The sequence below is a fragment of the Tursiops truncatus genome, chromosome 21, assembly GCF_011762595.2.
Source record: "Tursiops truncatus isolate mTurTru1 chromosome 21, mTurTru1.mat.Y, whole genome shotgun sequence".
Taxonomy (NCBI): domain Eukaryota; kingdom Metazoa; phylum Chordata; class Mammalia; order Artiodactyla; family Delphinidae; genus Tursiops; species Tursiops truncatus.
In genome coordinates this window covers 25,604,875-25,620,565 of record NC_047054.1, presented here as the reverse complement: position 1 = coordinate 25,620,565, position 15,691 = coordinate 25,604,875, and the positions used below count along the sequence as shown (strand labels likewise).

General features: G+C 42.9%; 1 protein-coding gene across 12 annotated transcripts in view; it reads left to right on the top strand.

Annotated features, from left to right (window-relative positions):
• The window catches only part of FUT10 (fucosyltransferase 10), a 96,228-nt gene extending 81,419 nt beyond the window's left edge, over nt 1-14,809 (top strand). For 10 of the 12 annotated variants that reach the window (XM_073798539.1, XM_033848892.2, XM_033848890.2 and 7 more), the window contains one exon: nt 3,587-9,684. In XM_073798539.1, the coding sequence (XP_073654640.1) occupies nt 3,587-3,811 (225 nt within the window). In that variant the 3' untranslated portion in view covers nt 3,812-9,684. Of the gene's footprint in view, nt 1-3,586; nt 9,685-13,028 lie in introns of those variants that run through there. The other 2 variants (XM_033848896.2, XM_033848895.2) reach the window with 2 other exon arrangements.
• Nucleotides 14,810-15,691: the final 882 nt, after the last annotated feature.

Here is a 15,691-nt window from a genome sequence, read left to right as displayed (position 1 = left end):
CTTGGTGCTGATATGAGCACCTCTGGGAGGCCTCACTCTGATTAATATTCCCTGGGGTCTGAGGTTCTCTGTTAGTCCAGTGGTTTGGACTCAGAGCTCCTACCACAGGAGCTCGGGCCTGACCTCCAGCATGGGAACCAAGATCTTGCAAGCTGCATGGCACAGTCAAAAGCAGTATAATTTACCAAGAATAAAAAACAAAATAAAATTTAAAAGATAAAAAATATATTAGGAATAATAAGAATATAATTTAAACAACTGCAACAAGGTAAAACAAAACCACAACAGAAAAAAGAAAAAAGGGGGGGGGAACAAGCCTAAAGGAGCAGAACGATAACAAAGTATAAAGAATAAAATAAAATTAGAAAAATAAAAGATTTATTAGAAAACATAAAAATATAAATGAATCAACAGCAAGGTAAAACAGAACCCCAATCTAAAAGAGGAAAAAAGAAAAAAAAAGCCTTGGCTATGGGGGGTGGAGTTTAGGCAGGGGTGGAAGTTAGGTAGGGGCGGGACCTAGTCTGGGGTGGTGACATTTGAGCCTGGGCGGGGCAACGTTCAAGCATAGGGTGGGGCCCCTGCCTAGGACCTGTGCGGAAGGGGAGACGCGGCAGATCCAAAGCGGGACCTCGGAAGTGTGGAGTTCCGGAGTTCGGAGTTAAGGCCCTGGGTGGCGGGGGTGGGGGGTGGGGGGGGCTTGGGCTCTGCAGGCAGCAGGAAGGCTCTGCGGGCAGAGAATTAGGCCCGGTAGCCCAAGAGGCTCCCCGGTGCCTAAGTGGACAGGGAAAGCGCTGGCCACGTTCCCTTCTGTTCCTCCACGCCACACCTCAGGGGTCTCCGCCAGCATCTCCCCTGTCCCCACTGGACCCCTAACTTTGGGTGGATCCCGCTGGGTGTAGGAACTCCTCCCCTCCCCCAGCCACCCCCCAGGGGTGCCAGGTCCCTGAGGTCTGGCCTTTACTTTTGCTCCCCCTTCCCTCCCTCCCACTCCCTCAGGACCCATGCGGCTGGAGGAGGCCTCAGTGGGCAGAAGATCAGGCCCAGGATCTCAGCAGGCTCCTGGGGGCCCAAGTGGCCAGGGGAGACCTGTCCATGCTCCCTTCTGATCCTCTGCCCTCCCAATGGTCCCCCAATTTACCCCTTCAGTGTCGGATCCCTTCCCCTCCCCCAGCCACCCCTCAGGGGCTCCAGTCCCGTCCCGCCTCCACTTCTCCTCTCCCCTCATTCCCCCCAACATTCCATGTACTACCTGGTCGCTGGGGGTTCCTCCCGTCCCCTTAGGTGTCCGTGGTCGCCCACTGGTGCCTGGTAGGTGCCCTGGTTGTGCGAGGATGTGAATTCCGCATCCTCCTAGTCTGCAATCTTGACTCCACCCCCGAAACCCTACTATCGTCACATTAAAAAAAAATTTTTTTTTGAAAAAGATGTACATGTGCATAGGTTAAAGTATCAAATAGTTCTGCAAAGTTAGTTTTAAAAAAAAGTCGTCTACTTCTTTTCCCTTTTCTCCTTCCCTAGAAGCAGCCACTAATCACCATAGTTAGCTAATTATTTTGGTTATTACTCAATGTTTCTAAATAACATGCTCTTATACACTAATTTTTTGATATTCAGTGTTTCTCTGATGATAGATACGAGCAATGTAGTATACTATGATTTGTTTCCCTTTGTACAGCTTTTGGTTTCCTTCTAGTTAATACTTGTCTTATTTCTTACTTGTTTATTTTAAAATTTTAATCACTAATTCAATCCTTGTTGATTGTTTAAATCTCCTTTGAAGACATTCAGCTATACCAGGCATCCAGTTTATTTCATCTTGCTGAGTAAATCTCTCCCGGAGCCTTCTGACATACATCAATACGTCTGGCTGCCCTCTACACTGTGTAGAACATCAGCCTGAGATCTCCCTTCCCCAGCATTTTGGGAATCTCCTTGTCTTTTTCTGTTGTGTTGACACTTCTGTTTCCTGTATGTTTTCTTCCTTTTTTCTTAGCTTTCCCTCTTTTGTGGGTTGATTGTATCCTCATATAGCTTCCTGGTGTATGGGGGTTGCCTGAAATGTCTTCATTTTATTTTAATATTTAAGCTATAGTTTAGCTGAATGTAAACTATTACAGTGGTCATCAGTTTTTCTCAGAATTTTGAAGGCATTTTGTTATTGGCTTAAAAAAAACTTTAAATTTTGAAATGATTTTAGATTGACAGAAGAGTTACAAAGATAGTACAAAGTTCCTGAATTCTCTTCACCTGGCTTCCTCTAATGTTAACATTTTACATAACCATGGCACATTTGTCAACACTGAGAAACTAATATTGACTGTTAGTACTACTAGGAACTGAACTACAGACTTCAGTCCTATTTCACCAGCTTCTCCACTCATATCCTTTGTCTGTTCCAGGATCAGATCCAGGATACCAGACTGTAATCACTCCTCATGTCGCCTTAGACTCTTTAAGTCTGTGACAGTTGTGCAGTCTTTCCTTATTTTTAATAACTTTGACATTTTTGAAGAGGACTGGTCAATACTTTGTAGAATGTCCCTCCATAGGGTTTCTCTGATGTTTTCTCATGTTAAGACTTGGGTTTTGGATTTGGGAGAATAATACCACAGGGGTGAAAAAGGTCTTCTCATCGTATCATTTCAGAGGATAAATGATATCAACATGACATGTTACTGGTGATGCTAACTTTGATCACTTGGTTAAGGTGGTGTCTGCTAGATTTTTCCTCTGTGAAGTTGCTAATTTTCTCTTTCCACGAAGCGAGTCACTAAGTCCAGCCCACCCTCAAAGGGAGGAGAATTAAGCTTCACCTCCTTGAGGGGGGAATATAAAATAATTTGTGGACATATGTTAAAACCACCACAATAAAAAAAAAAAAACCACCACAATAATTAATAAATATCTGGGGGGGAGGTATTTTGAGGCTATGCAAATACCCTTCTTCTCCTTAAAGTTGAACTAACTAATGTTAATATTCATCAATGAATTTCACCACTGCTTTTTAACTTCCAGTGTTCCTGTCCAGAAATCCAAAACCATCCTAACTTCTGACCCTCAGAATTGGTCTTTTCCTCTTAGGAATGTTGTAGAATCTCTTCCTTTTTCCCTGTGTTCTAAAATTCCATAAATGGGACTTCCCTGGTGGCCCAGCGGCCAAGACTCCTCGTTCTCAATGCAGGGGGCCTGGGTTTGTTCCCTAGTCAGGGAACTAGATCCCACATGCCGCAGCTAAGAGCCCGTATGCCGCAACTAAGAACCGGCGCAGCCAAATAAATAAATAAATATTAAAAATAAATAAATAAAATTCCATAAGAATGTACTTTGGCACGAGACTGTTTATGTTGAATGGATTGAAGGACTGAATGAGACAAGCTATGTAACACGCCTAGCAAAGTATCTAGTGCACAGAATACTCTCAATGTTAGATTCTTTCTCCTTCAACTGTTCAGCGTGTAACTTTGTGGACTCTATGGAGTGAAGGTACTTGCTTCAGGGAACATGAGACTTGTGTTAACTTATCTTATTTTTTTAATAATATGTTTTTAATTCTCCCCCCCACCCGCCCCTTCTCTCAATGCAGGGCTTACCACTCAAACGATGGAAGGCAGACATTACCCACCTGAGCTGTCCAGAGCCTACAGTGTTTGCTTTCTCACCCCTCGCCCCACGTCGGAGCTCTTTGCGAGAGATGTGGATACCAAGCTTCCAACAATCCAAGAAAGAAGCCCAAGCACTAAGGTGGCTGGTTGATAGGAATCAAAACTTTTCAACTCAAGAGTTTTGGGCCCTAGTATTCAAGGACTAATATCAAAAAGTGTCAGAGTTCTATTTTCTAGGTTGCCTTGATATCTGAATATAATAGCTGCTCTGTGGACAACCCACTAGGATGAGAATTAATGGGTGCAGTACTCATAGTGAGCTCTATTGAATAATAGATATGAGTTACCCCTAGGGGTCACTTCTCTGTTTTTTATAGTAAAAAAGAAATATTTCGTATGAACACTGGTCACCTTCAGTGTACATGTCTGGACCCGCATCCCTGCCGCCTTGTGTGGAAATTCACCTCCTGTAGAATGAGTGTTTTCCTTGCTGCAGGGAAAGAGTCCTTGCAAGGAGGGCAGAGGGTGTAGCTGTGGATTCTCACACTCACCTCACTGGCTGTGTTTATTGGTATTTGGCAAGCCCAGTGTTCCGACGCTGAGCAGGAACATGAAATGCGTTAGAACTTGGCAATGAGGGATGCCATCTGTTGGTTTCCAGGGATGTGAGTGAGTAGTGAAGGCTGCGTGGGGTTGATCCGCTGTCTCCCCAAATCTAAAGAACATAGCACATCTCTGCCTCTTCCATACTTTCAGCCACCTCTCCCGCCTTTCTTAGCACCACCTTGCCCTGCGTCCTCCCCCGTTCCTCCCTGGAGCGAACGTCTTGGGAAGACGTGCCTCTTCCTTGTGTGTTTTGAGTGGTGAGTAGTTCCCTTTGTTCCCTTATCCCACTGAGCAGAATAGTACAGAGAGTCCTGTGGTTCAGGCTGGACAGCCTGTGCGTTTTGATCGCTGTGAGCATGAAGGTGAGTGCCCTGGGGAACTCCAGTGGTGTGGAAGCGGATTTGTCTTGTCTTAGGGTGACGCGCAGCCTGCAGTGGAGGGCAGCCCTGCCAGTTTGGGAGCATTCCCTGTCATTTCTGATCCCGTCACAGAGCAGTTTCAGCTGTCTTACCTGGAGCTTCTACTGGAGCTTCTCGGAAGACAAGGAGAAAACACTGTCTCTCGTTCTCTTTCCTTGTGAGCGTGGGGTGGCTTCTAGATCACACTAAAGCCTGCTGCCACCCAATGTGTGACGGCTTTGATATTCTTTATTGTGGAAAGACGTAAGCTCTAGAGGACAGGACGAGTCCTGGGTGCTCATGTCCCTGATGTGGCATCAGGGGAAAATGAGGAAAGCATACTCTCGGCACCAGCGGCTTTTGTATCGCAGGCCAGTGCCTTTCTGTTCCTGCCAAGGGTGATCTCTTCCTTACGTAGCTGTCTTTCTGGCTGTGCCAGAGAAATAAGGACTGAAACCAGTACGTTCTTTTAGCAGCAAGAAGGGTCACATTGTTTCTCCCCTCTGACTGGGTTCTTCTCCATCCTAGCTCTGCCATTAACTAACTATGATTTTGAACAAATATCTTAACCTCCCTGGGCCTTAGTTTTTGTACCTAAAAAGAAGTGATTGGGCTGGTCTTGGAAGTTCTTTTCTGTGTAACATTCTTTAATTATCAAAATTTAAGAAGTTTCATTTTGTATGTGTTTTTACTAGGACAGTAACAAACTAGGTTAGAGCCACTGTGTGTTTTTCAAGGGAAGCACACTCTTCTTTAAAGGAGGAAGCATACTTATTGGGTAGTGTTGGGGATGGAAAGGAATTTATTTATCTCTCTGCTCTTTTATCTGATAATATCAAAATGGAAAGGATTGGAAAGGCCAGAATTAAGTTGTATTTTAAATGGGTTTATTTGTTTGTTTCTTTTTGTTTTGCGATACGCTGGCCTCTCACTGTTGTGGCCTCTCCCGTTGCAGAGCACAGGCTCTGGACACGCAGGCTCAGTGGCCATGGCTCACAGGCCTAGCCGCTCCGCGGCATGTGGGATCTTCCCAGACCGGGACACAAACCCGTGTCCCCTGCATCGGCAGGCGGACTCTCAACCACTGCGCCACCAGGGAAACCCATTTGTTTGTTTCTTTTCTTCTCTTTCTTTTTTCCCCCCACTCTTAAAAAAAGCCCAGGATATGATTTGTGCCTCTGATGAGACATTATCGAGTAGATTCAGTTCTCCTTCACAATGCCTTAAGCAGATACCCCCCAGTGCTTATGTGCTGCATGTAGGTCTTTTTTTTTTTTAAACTTATTTAATTAATTAATTTATTTTTGGCTGCGTTGGGTCTTCATTGCTGCGTGTGGGCTTTCTCTAGTTGTGGCGAGCAGGGGCTACTCTTCATTGTGGTGTGTGGGCTTCTTATTGCGGTGGCTTCCCTTGTTGTGGAGCACGGGCTTCAGTAGTTGTGGCATGAAGGCTCGGTAGTTGTGGCGCATGGGCTCAGTTGCTCTGCAGCATGTGGGATCTTCCTGGACCAGGGCTCGAACCCATGTCCCCTGCATTGGAAGGCGGATTCTTAACCACTGCGCCACCAGGGAATTCCCTGCATGTAGGTCTTAAACCCCAACATTTCATGTGTTTTTTTGGTTCTGCTTGGTTCTTCTTCACGAGTCCATCGATCAAATTCCCCCTAAACCTGTATGCAGTATGTAGCCCTGAGCAAATTTAGTGAAATAAAATCATTGCTCATTTAATGTGGTATAAAAATTTTGTGGAGGAAGAGGATAAAGGAGAGGGAATTTCATGGGATTAAAAATGAGGTGTAAGGCCTTCCCTGGTGGCACAGTGATTAAGAATCCGCTTGCCAATGCAGGGGACACGGGTTCGAGCCCTGGTCCGGGAAGGTCCCACATGCTGAGGAGCAACTAAGCCCTTGGGCCACAACTACTGAGCCTGTGCTCTAGAGCCCACGAACCACAACTACTGTGCCTGCATGCCACAACTACTGAAGCCCATGTGCCTAGAGCCCGTGCTCCGCAACAAGAGAAGCCACCGCAATGAGAAGCCCGCTCACTGCAATGAAGAGTAGCCCCTGCTCGCCGCAACTAGAGGAAACCCGTGCACAGCAACAAAGACCCAAGGCAGCCAAAAATAAATAAAATAAAATAAAGAAATTGTAAAAAATTAAAAAATAAAAATGAGGTGTATTTCAAGAAAATAAACCAAGGATTCTTTGGAACTCTTTGAGTACCCATAGATTTGAGACTTTATTATTATTTTTTGCTTAACATATGTGTCTTTTGCAGTAGGGTTTTCATTAATAAGATAATGCCCTCTCGTCTGTGATAATTGCTGTCATGGAGTGATTCTTATCTGCAAAACGGGAGCTCTGCTTTTGGAGTTCCATGGAAGGCCCTCCGTGTATTTTAGCTGTGTTGACCCCATCATAAGACACCTTTCTCTTTACCTCAGTGACTCCATTTCTGAAATATGACTCAGCAAGTGTCCTACCTCACAGGCTGTTGTGTGGAACAGCTCATGGCTGTGAAGGACTTCCTGCAGTGCAGCTTTCTGTTTAGTGCTTCAGTACGCTTTACTTGGATTTTCTCAAAGACTGATGTTCAAAGCAGTATGACGAGGTGGGCAGAAACCTTTTCAGAAATATTGAAGAAAATGATTACTAATGTTAGTTAATAGTCTCAGAATCTGAATGCTGACTGGCTTCTTTGTTGCTCTTAAGGACTGGATTCTAGCAACTAAAATATCGGTTGAGGTCATTATCATTATTAGTAACAGATTGAATGCATACAGTGTTCTATGCACTTCTCAGAAATAAAGACAAAGGCAAAAATGAGCATGGTTCTTTCAGGGTCAAACATTGTGTATTACACGTAGGAGAATGGCTCAGTATCAATAGAACACCTTAAGGATCTAAGCACAGTCCAGACCTGAACTTGAAATTTGAAATACCCATTGTAATATTGTGCATTAAAAATTATTAGTAGCACATAATTCCTGCTAAAGACAACAGTTCCTTAGGGGAATCCAGTGTAAAGTTAATTTTCAATGAATAATGTTGATTATCTAAAGTCAGGAGGGTATAACTCTGCATAAATGACATATGTCTTTCTTAGAATCTTCAAAGTAAACAGTATAGAAGCCCACAGGCCACAAATAAAGGTAGTCAGTTTATGTTTCAAGTACCTTTGCAATCTTGAATATTTTACAAAGAATTTCTTCGCCCTTCTTTCGGAAATTTCTTTCCTTTGTTTCCATTTTTGTTGTTGTCGTTAGGTAATATCTTAGATAATAATATCTTTACCGCGTAATTCTAATGTCAACATATATCTTTATTTCCTTTTGATTACAGAAATGAAAATGCTTTAGGAACTCAGAGGGAATATAGAATTATGAGCTGTGACTGGAATGAGAAAGACCTGATTTTAGTCCCTACTCTTTGATGTACCATCTTTATTACCTTGGTCAAGTTATTCGACCTTTTAAAGCTGTATCTTGTTCATGTGTCATGTTTGCTCCCTGTGAGGTGGTTGTGATGATTAAGTAAGCTTGTGTTCATACTTCTCTCAGTAAATGCGAGCTGTAGTTGTTCCAGCTATCTGTGGCCATCACCCTTCTGTTTGTGAAGACCCGGGTTGAGATTGGTTCAGGAAAAGGGAATGACTGATGATTGGACCAGGGATGGTACCCTTTTGTTCTTCGTTTAGTTGTTTCAAACATATTTATTGTTATGAGATGGGCATTGTGGTAGGCACTGTAGCAGATACAAGCAGGACAATGGAGAAAGGTGAGAGGGGCATTGTGATACGCGGATGGTATTAAAACCAGGGACAGAGGAAAGCTTGAATTGCGCTATAACTGTCTCTCCCTTCCATGGGATTTCTGGTGGAGTTTTACACAAAGTTTCCAAGAGCATAATGAAACTCAGCGACCTCTTTATAGTAGCTGTGCAAACCCAAATAAACCCAGTGCAATGAACTCCAGTAAAAGCTGGATTTGAACATATAATCTAGATTTGAAGCCTAAGGAGCATCTTCTATGGCCTTTCTGTTTCTCAGTTCTCAGTCTTAGGACCAGCCTGTTCAATGTGCCAAGAGAAAAGAGAGAAAGTCTGTAGGTCCTCACCCTGCTTACTCATTAACCAAGGATCAAAACAGGAATAAAATAGGGGAAAACCTCCTAGGAGACAAGCCCTCTTTGCTCTCCACTCGCTATGGATGCAAGAATATGGGGTGCGTTGCATGAGAGCTCCCTTTTAAGTCATAGTAACCTCTCTGACTAGTAAATGTGACCTCATCAATATCCCGGGCCCAACCCATTAAATTAGTGACCCCGTTGGTGCTGGTGGAAGGGGGATTATTAAGGACTTGGGCAGGATGCAAGGTGTGAGAAGGGGCAGGAGTGACCCTCCATGACTTTTGTCCTCTCAACTCATTGGGCTTAACAGCCAAGCCTGGGGTCAGTCAGAGGTGGACTGTATCCCCAGGAGGGTATGACCTATCATGATCAACAGAGACCTCCTTTCACCTTCCTGGGCTTCTTCCCTGATAACTACCCTTGCTCTGTGGTATCCCCCTGGAGCCAGTGACATGAGCCGTTCAGCTCTTTGTCTCTTGAAGCTTCTGAAGTGAATCAGGACTGAACGTTGATCAGTGTCTCCAGGAGAATTGTGGACATTAAGTCAAAAATTTGTTCCCTATTTTATTTCCCATTGCAAACCATGACTTACTTCATCATCCAGCTTTGCTCACCAGAGGAGGTTATACAACCAGCCCCAATAGGCCATTAGGAATACTTGGAATTTTACTATCACAAACTCCTTAATTAAAAAAAAAACTGATTGAGTAGGTAATTAAAGATTTTAGAGACTATCAGTGTAGGTAGCTGGTGCCGTTAATGGTTTTAAGGCAAGGGCAGTATTCCAGGAGCCTTTGGAATGAGCCTCACATAGGTTGCTTCTTATGTATACAGAGTAAACGTGACTGCAGACTCATCTGATGAGTCACACTCACAGAAAAATAAAGCCAGTTTACTTAATGATGTCCTTGATGAAGTAATAAAAATGACTCATTTTATAAAACGTTGACCTTTGAGTACATGTCTTTTTAATATTCTATGTGACAAAATGGGGCGTATATATAAAGCATGTCTGCTGCACACCAAAGCACAATGGGAATCTCAGAGAAAAGCACTGTGTGATTGTTTGAGTTGTGAGCTAAACTTTTCCCTGGAAAACCATTTTTGCTCAAGAGTGTCTGGCAAACTGTGGGTTGTTCAGTGATGGGTTTTTGTCAGTCAGCTTCATGGAAATGTAGTGAGCCTGTCACTTTAAGAGAACCAATAGACTTTGTTGCCAATGATAAAATTTCAGCTTTCAAATGAAAATTAAAATTTTGGAAAACTAATTTCCACCACTTCGAACTTGACAACTTCCTGATTCTTGAGACTTTCCTGATGAGACTAACAAATGTTACTTTTGACATTGAATGGAAACAGAGGTGATGACGTGTAAAGGAATTTTTATTTTTATTTTTTTTAGGTAAGAAGTGGATTTATTTAGAGAGAAACACACTCCACAGATAGAGTGTGGGCCATCTCAGAAGGTGAGAAAGGCCAGGAGTTTTTAGTTTATTAGTTTGTTTTTATAATTTGAAGGAAGGAAGAAATAGTGTTATATACTAGAGAGAGAGAGCATTTGTTTTAAATTAGTTTTTTTGGTTGAAGTGTTCCATAAGGGAAAATGGAGTTTCTAGTGGATATTTTTAAAATTATTGATCACTTGAAAATTGCGGTAAGGTAAAAGGTAATCAGAACTTTCCATGAAGGAAAAGAAGCCTTTGGTTTTTTTCACTAGGGAAACAAGGAAAAAATGTATTCAAGAACAAGAAAATTATTTTTAAAATATTATCAAGGAAATTATCATTATTTGGGTCACTCAGAATGTCAGGCTGCCTGGAATTTATTAATTTACTCAATAATTTTTTATTGAGCACTTAATATGTGCCAGGAATTATTCTGGGCCAAGAGGCTATAGTAGTGAATGAAACTGACAAAACCCCTGCCACCATAGAGCTTCCGTGTTAATTCTGGTAGGGGAATGAATATGGAAACGCCTTAGCAAAATACAAACCACTTCCAGGAAGGTTTTGTTTCTTTATTCTGTAAGAGCCCCTTGAGATGGAATTTACTTCCTGAATTTCTACTACTCTATTTGAAGCATGAGATATGATATAAGTGGATTATATTGATAGAGTGTATTAAATGTGCTATATTGACAAGGTGGTTAAAAGTACTGAAAGTTCAGATTCAGAGTGAGTTGGCAAGTCTGAAAGCAAATCCTTTCCCTGTTCTTTTCATTTTTTACTCCATTGTTTTATTCCTGTTCCCCAGAAGAGGAGACATTTCTCCTGTCAACGTCATGTGATTTCCGGCAAGAATAAGAACTGACTTGGGAATGGCAATAACAACGGTGCGCTCACCGGGCAAGCCATCCTGCTGTGTGGCTAAACTCCATCTGTTCACCTTCAGTACAGGGGCTGGGGCAAGTCAATATTCACTTAGTTGCAGCACCTGAAAAAGTTTTATCTTACAAGCCGCATTCAGTCATCGTGTATATAGCTCACACACCATTAATAAGAAGACTCATTTCACCAGTGAAATAATATTATCTGCTAGTCTGAGAGAATGCAGGTCACTTAGATGAACATCTTTAGGTAGTAAAGTATAATCCCAGATGTCTTCTACTTCCTGTTTTCATGGTCTAAAATCCCAACTTCAGTGTATGTCTTTAGCCTGGAGGTGATGAAGCAGAAATAAGAAAATGAAACACATCTGCTCTGACGCCCCCTCCATAATTTGTTTATTTTTGCAGTAACTCTAGGGATGCCGTTGAAAATGAATTTTTATAATCTTTTTTTTTAAATTGAAGTACAGTTGGTTTGCAATGTTGTGTTAATTTCTGCTGTACAGCAAAGTGATTCAGTTATACATATATATATTCTTTTTCATATTCTTTTCCATTATGGTTTATCACAGGATATTGAATATAGTTCCCTGTGCTATACAGTAGGACCTTTTTGTTTATCCATTCTATATATAATAGTTTGCATCTGCTTATCCCAAACTCCCAATCCATCTCTCCCCCACTCCCTCCTCCTTGGCAACCACAAGTCTGTTCTGTACGTCTGTGAGTCTGTTTCTGTTTTGTAGATAGGTTCATTTGTGTCATATTTGAGATTCCACATGTAAGTGGTATCATATGGTATTTGTCTTTCTCTGTCTGATTTACTTCACTTAGTATGATAATCTCTAGGTCCATCCCTGTTGCTGCAAATGGCATTATTTCATTCTTTTTTATGACTGAGTAGTATTCCGTTGTATATATGTACCACATCTTCTTTATCCATTCACCGTCGATTGACGTTTAGGTTGCTTCCATGTCTTGCTATCGTGAGTAGTGCTGCTGTGAACATTGGGGTGCACATATCTTTTCGAATTATGGTTTTCTCTAGATATATGCCCAGGAGTGGGAGTGCTGGATCATATGGTAGCTCTGTTTTTAGTTTTTTGAGGAACTTCATACTGTTTTCCATAGTGGCTGCACCAACAGTGTAGGAGGCTTCCCTTGAGAAAAAATCCTTTTTGAGATAGGGAATGTGGAAGCTCATATTAAAAGAACTGTATTTTACTTCACCTAAGATGGGGAAGCAGGACACAGTAATTATATACATAGCTTATGCAATACCATATCACTCATAAATGACAGGTCCAAATTTCAAACCCAAGATTGTTTTGTTTGTTCACGTTCTTTCCGCCACACTCTGTTTTCTCCCGTGGGGAGAGAAAGAGGTGGCTGCAGTTCTTTACAGCACCTCTGAAAAAAACATGTCCCTATCCCCACTGATACGGAAAAATCTAGTACTACCCTTACAGCCTTTAAAATAGGTATGAAATTCTTTACTAGTGGAGGGGAGTTTGTGTCGTGCTTATAAGTCAGTCTGTTTCTTCTTCAGAAGCTTTCTCGTGATATTGGAATTATAAGTAATTTGGTTTGTATATATGGGGAAGTGAAACACTTGGGAAAGCCCATACATTGGCCTTAGACACTCCCATCTTTGGGAAGGTCTCAGTTTGCTAGTATTGCGCCTGTTTGTTTGCAGAAGCTCATGCAATTCTGTAGACACAAGTCCTTCTTCCCCATTGTGAGAGCTGGCAGAGCAAAGCTCACAAAGGACTTGTGAAGTAATGATGATGTATTTGTGTGAACAACAAGAACTCAGAAAAAAATAATGTTTGGATCTTGGAAGTGACACTCTAGTAAACCATGATCACGGTTATGGAGCACCAGCTTTAAGGGTGAAAGAAAAGAGTGTGTGATGTCATTTCCTATGGCCTACTTATTATGCCCATTTCCACCCTCCCCACACAGGTCCCAGATCTAAGAAACAAAGATACCATTCATCAAGGCTGTGTTCTTTCGAATTTGATGCTTATCCAAAATTTCCTTCAGTTTTGCAATTATAGGGGATAATGTGGTTCCCCCAAATTCCTATTCTGTCCCCCTCTTTTGGAAAAGCAATACCTCCAAATAAACTTCATAATAAGAGGCTTTTGCGTTTTCAAAAACTGAGGGGCAGTGCCAGTGACCAGGAGCAGAGGGTATGGGCAATGAAGGAGAGGTGTGGGACATGCACTTCCAGAGGAGATGGAAAAAGAGCCTCAAGCTGGTGAGGCCAAATTGTACACTGAAGCTGAGACACACGGTCCTAGTTCCAGAGAAGAGTCTTCCTACAGGTTTCTTTACAGAGGCCAACATCTCCGTTTTGATTTCAGGAAATCCCCAAAGAGGAAATGAGATGTTGCAGGCTTTGGGCTTTGGGGACAGACTCACGAGAGAGATACATTTCAACAGCCTAAAAATTGCTCTTCTTGGCTTCTGAGGACATGCAGCCGAGCCACGGTGAGCCCCCCTTCCTCCTTCTGTCTGCAGCTGGCTCGGGTGCCCGGCGTGTCACCACCCAGCACCCCAGAACCAGTGTTTCCTAAACACAGCCACATTCCTCCCCTCGACACAGGACCTCTCTGCTCATGTTACACTAGTCTGTAACAAGCTAGAGGGTCATTCACGAAGGGCATGGAGAACAAGGAGAAAACAACCCCTAATCTTGTGTGGACTGGGAAGAATCCGTTTTGGCAGGCACCGGACGGGGACTGCTGTAGAACTCGGGGTTGAAACAGTCTGATCTCAGCGCTGGCAGCCTCTGCGATGACCTTGGAAAAGACCTTGTATCAACCTGATCAGAACCTCCAGACAAAACACGTGAGTTCAGCCAAACATTTGAATGTTTCCGACGTTCGCCTGTTCTCCATCACGGAGAGACAGTCTTCATGGCGCTGGACTTCAATTTGACCCTCAAAAAAGCTGTTGAGAAGGGGTCCCTCTCTACTCCCATTCTCTCCTTTTCCAACACCCCCATAAACAAATTATGGGGACATGGTTGGGCAATACAGGTATATCAAGCTCTCGTCCAATCTACATATTACCTGGAATACAGTGGAGGTGGATTTGGGTTAATTTGGAGAGGACTGGAAAGTGACACCAGGACAGGGACCTTGAAGTGTCACCAGGATTTACAGATCTTTCACAATGCTGTTCTTCGCATATGTACTTGCTGCCTCGCAATGAAACAGAGAACTTGGTCTCGGGCAGTGCCCAGCTTCCCTCACATCTTGTGTTTACATGTGTCACATATTTCTGCAGGGCACTGCCCACTGGGGTAACAGATTAATCTGAGGTAGTCATTAATTGTTTGATGTCTGTTATATGGGAGGATAGGATGGTGCCAGGGTAAATGATTTGAGAATAGCCAGGGGTGAGCGACAGCATTGCTGTTTTCTCATCTCCCATGGACTTCAGACCTTCCAAGTGAGCTTGGCAATTACCTAAAAAGAAAGGAGTGACGTGGTTTTACCCAGTGGGGGCTTTCATTGTCCATTTGGGTCCCTTCGTTTACTGCATCTCAAAGAAACCATGACAACCGTATTTGTCTCCATTTCCTCTCCCCTCGATGCTTCTGGCTCCATCTGTTCAATACTCACCAATGGAGTCAACATTTGGTCTCTTTTCTTATTATAAACAAAAGTGCACTTATGTGAGTTCATTTTTTGAAGAAACATAAAATAAAATAAAAACGGAAAGGTTGTGTTTGGCTTGATAAATTGTTCAATACCTTCTCTACACCTCCTCTTTCTTAATTTTCACTGACTCGTGACATGTTCATTTATTTGATTTGTCAGAAAGTGCCTGTGCAGTGTGCAGAGATGTGTCATCCCAGGAAAACAAAACCAAAACCAAAACTCCTGCTTTGTAGGTAGATATCTGTGTGATGAAAAAAATGCCTTCTCTGTTTTCAGTCATGGTGTGCACGTCTAGATCTAACCATATTCCTTTCACTTCCAAAACCTCAGATAGTGGAAGGTGGGTTTGTCTTCTGAAGCTTTCTGCAAGCTCTTAGGGTCACGTGGCTCTTTGATGAGCCCTGCACAAGAAAGCAGTAACTAAGAGGAGGAAATAAATATATGGCTCAACTCCAGTGGGACACCAGTGGGACCTCTTTTTTGTGGTGTAGGGTGTCCTTTTACATTTGAGTCCCACTGATGAAGTAGTCCAGGACAGAGCCATCCCAGGCTCAGGGGTCCTGGCTTGGAACTAGTGTTGCCTTTGCTATTAACTACCTTTGTGACCTTGAGCAAAGCATTTTACCTCAGTACGAATCCCCGTTCCTTCATATGTAAAATGAAGTAGAACTAGATGACATATAAGCCCCCAAAGAGCTTTTTTATTTTTTAAATATTTATTTGGCTGCCCCAGGTCATAGTTGTGGCACGTGGGATCTTCGATGCTGCGTGTACGATCTTCAGTTGCGGCATGGGGGATCTAGTTCCCTGACCAGGGATCGAACTTGGGCTCCCTGCATTGGGAGCGTGGAGTCTTAGCCACCAGGCCACCAGGGAAGTCCCCTGCAAAGAGCTGTAAGATGGTACTATTCTGTTTCATGGCTAAACACTAAACACTAGCTGGTGATTTTGTGA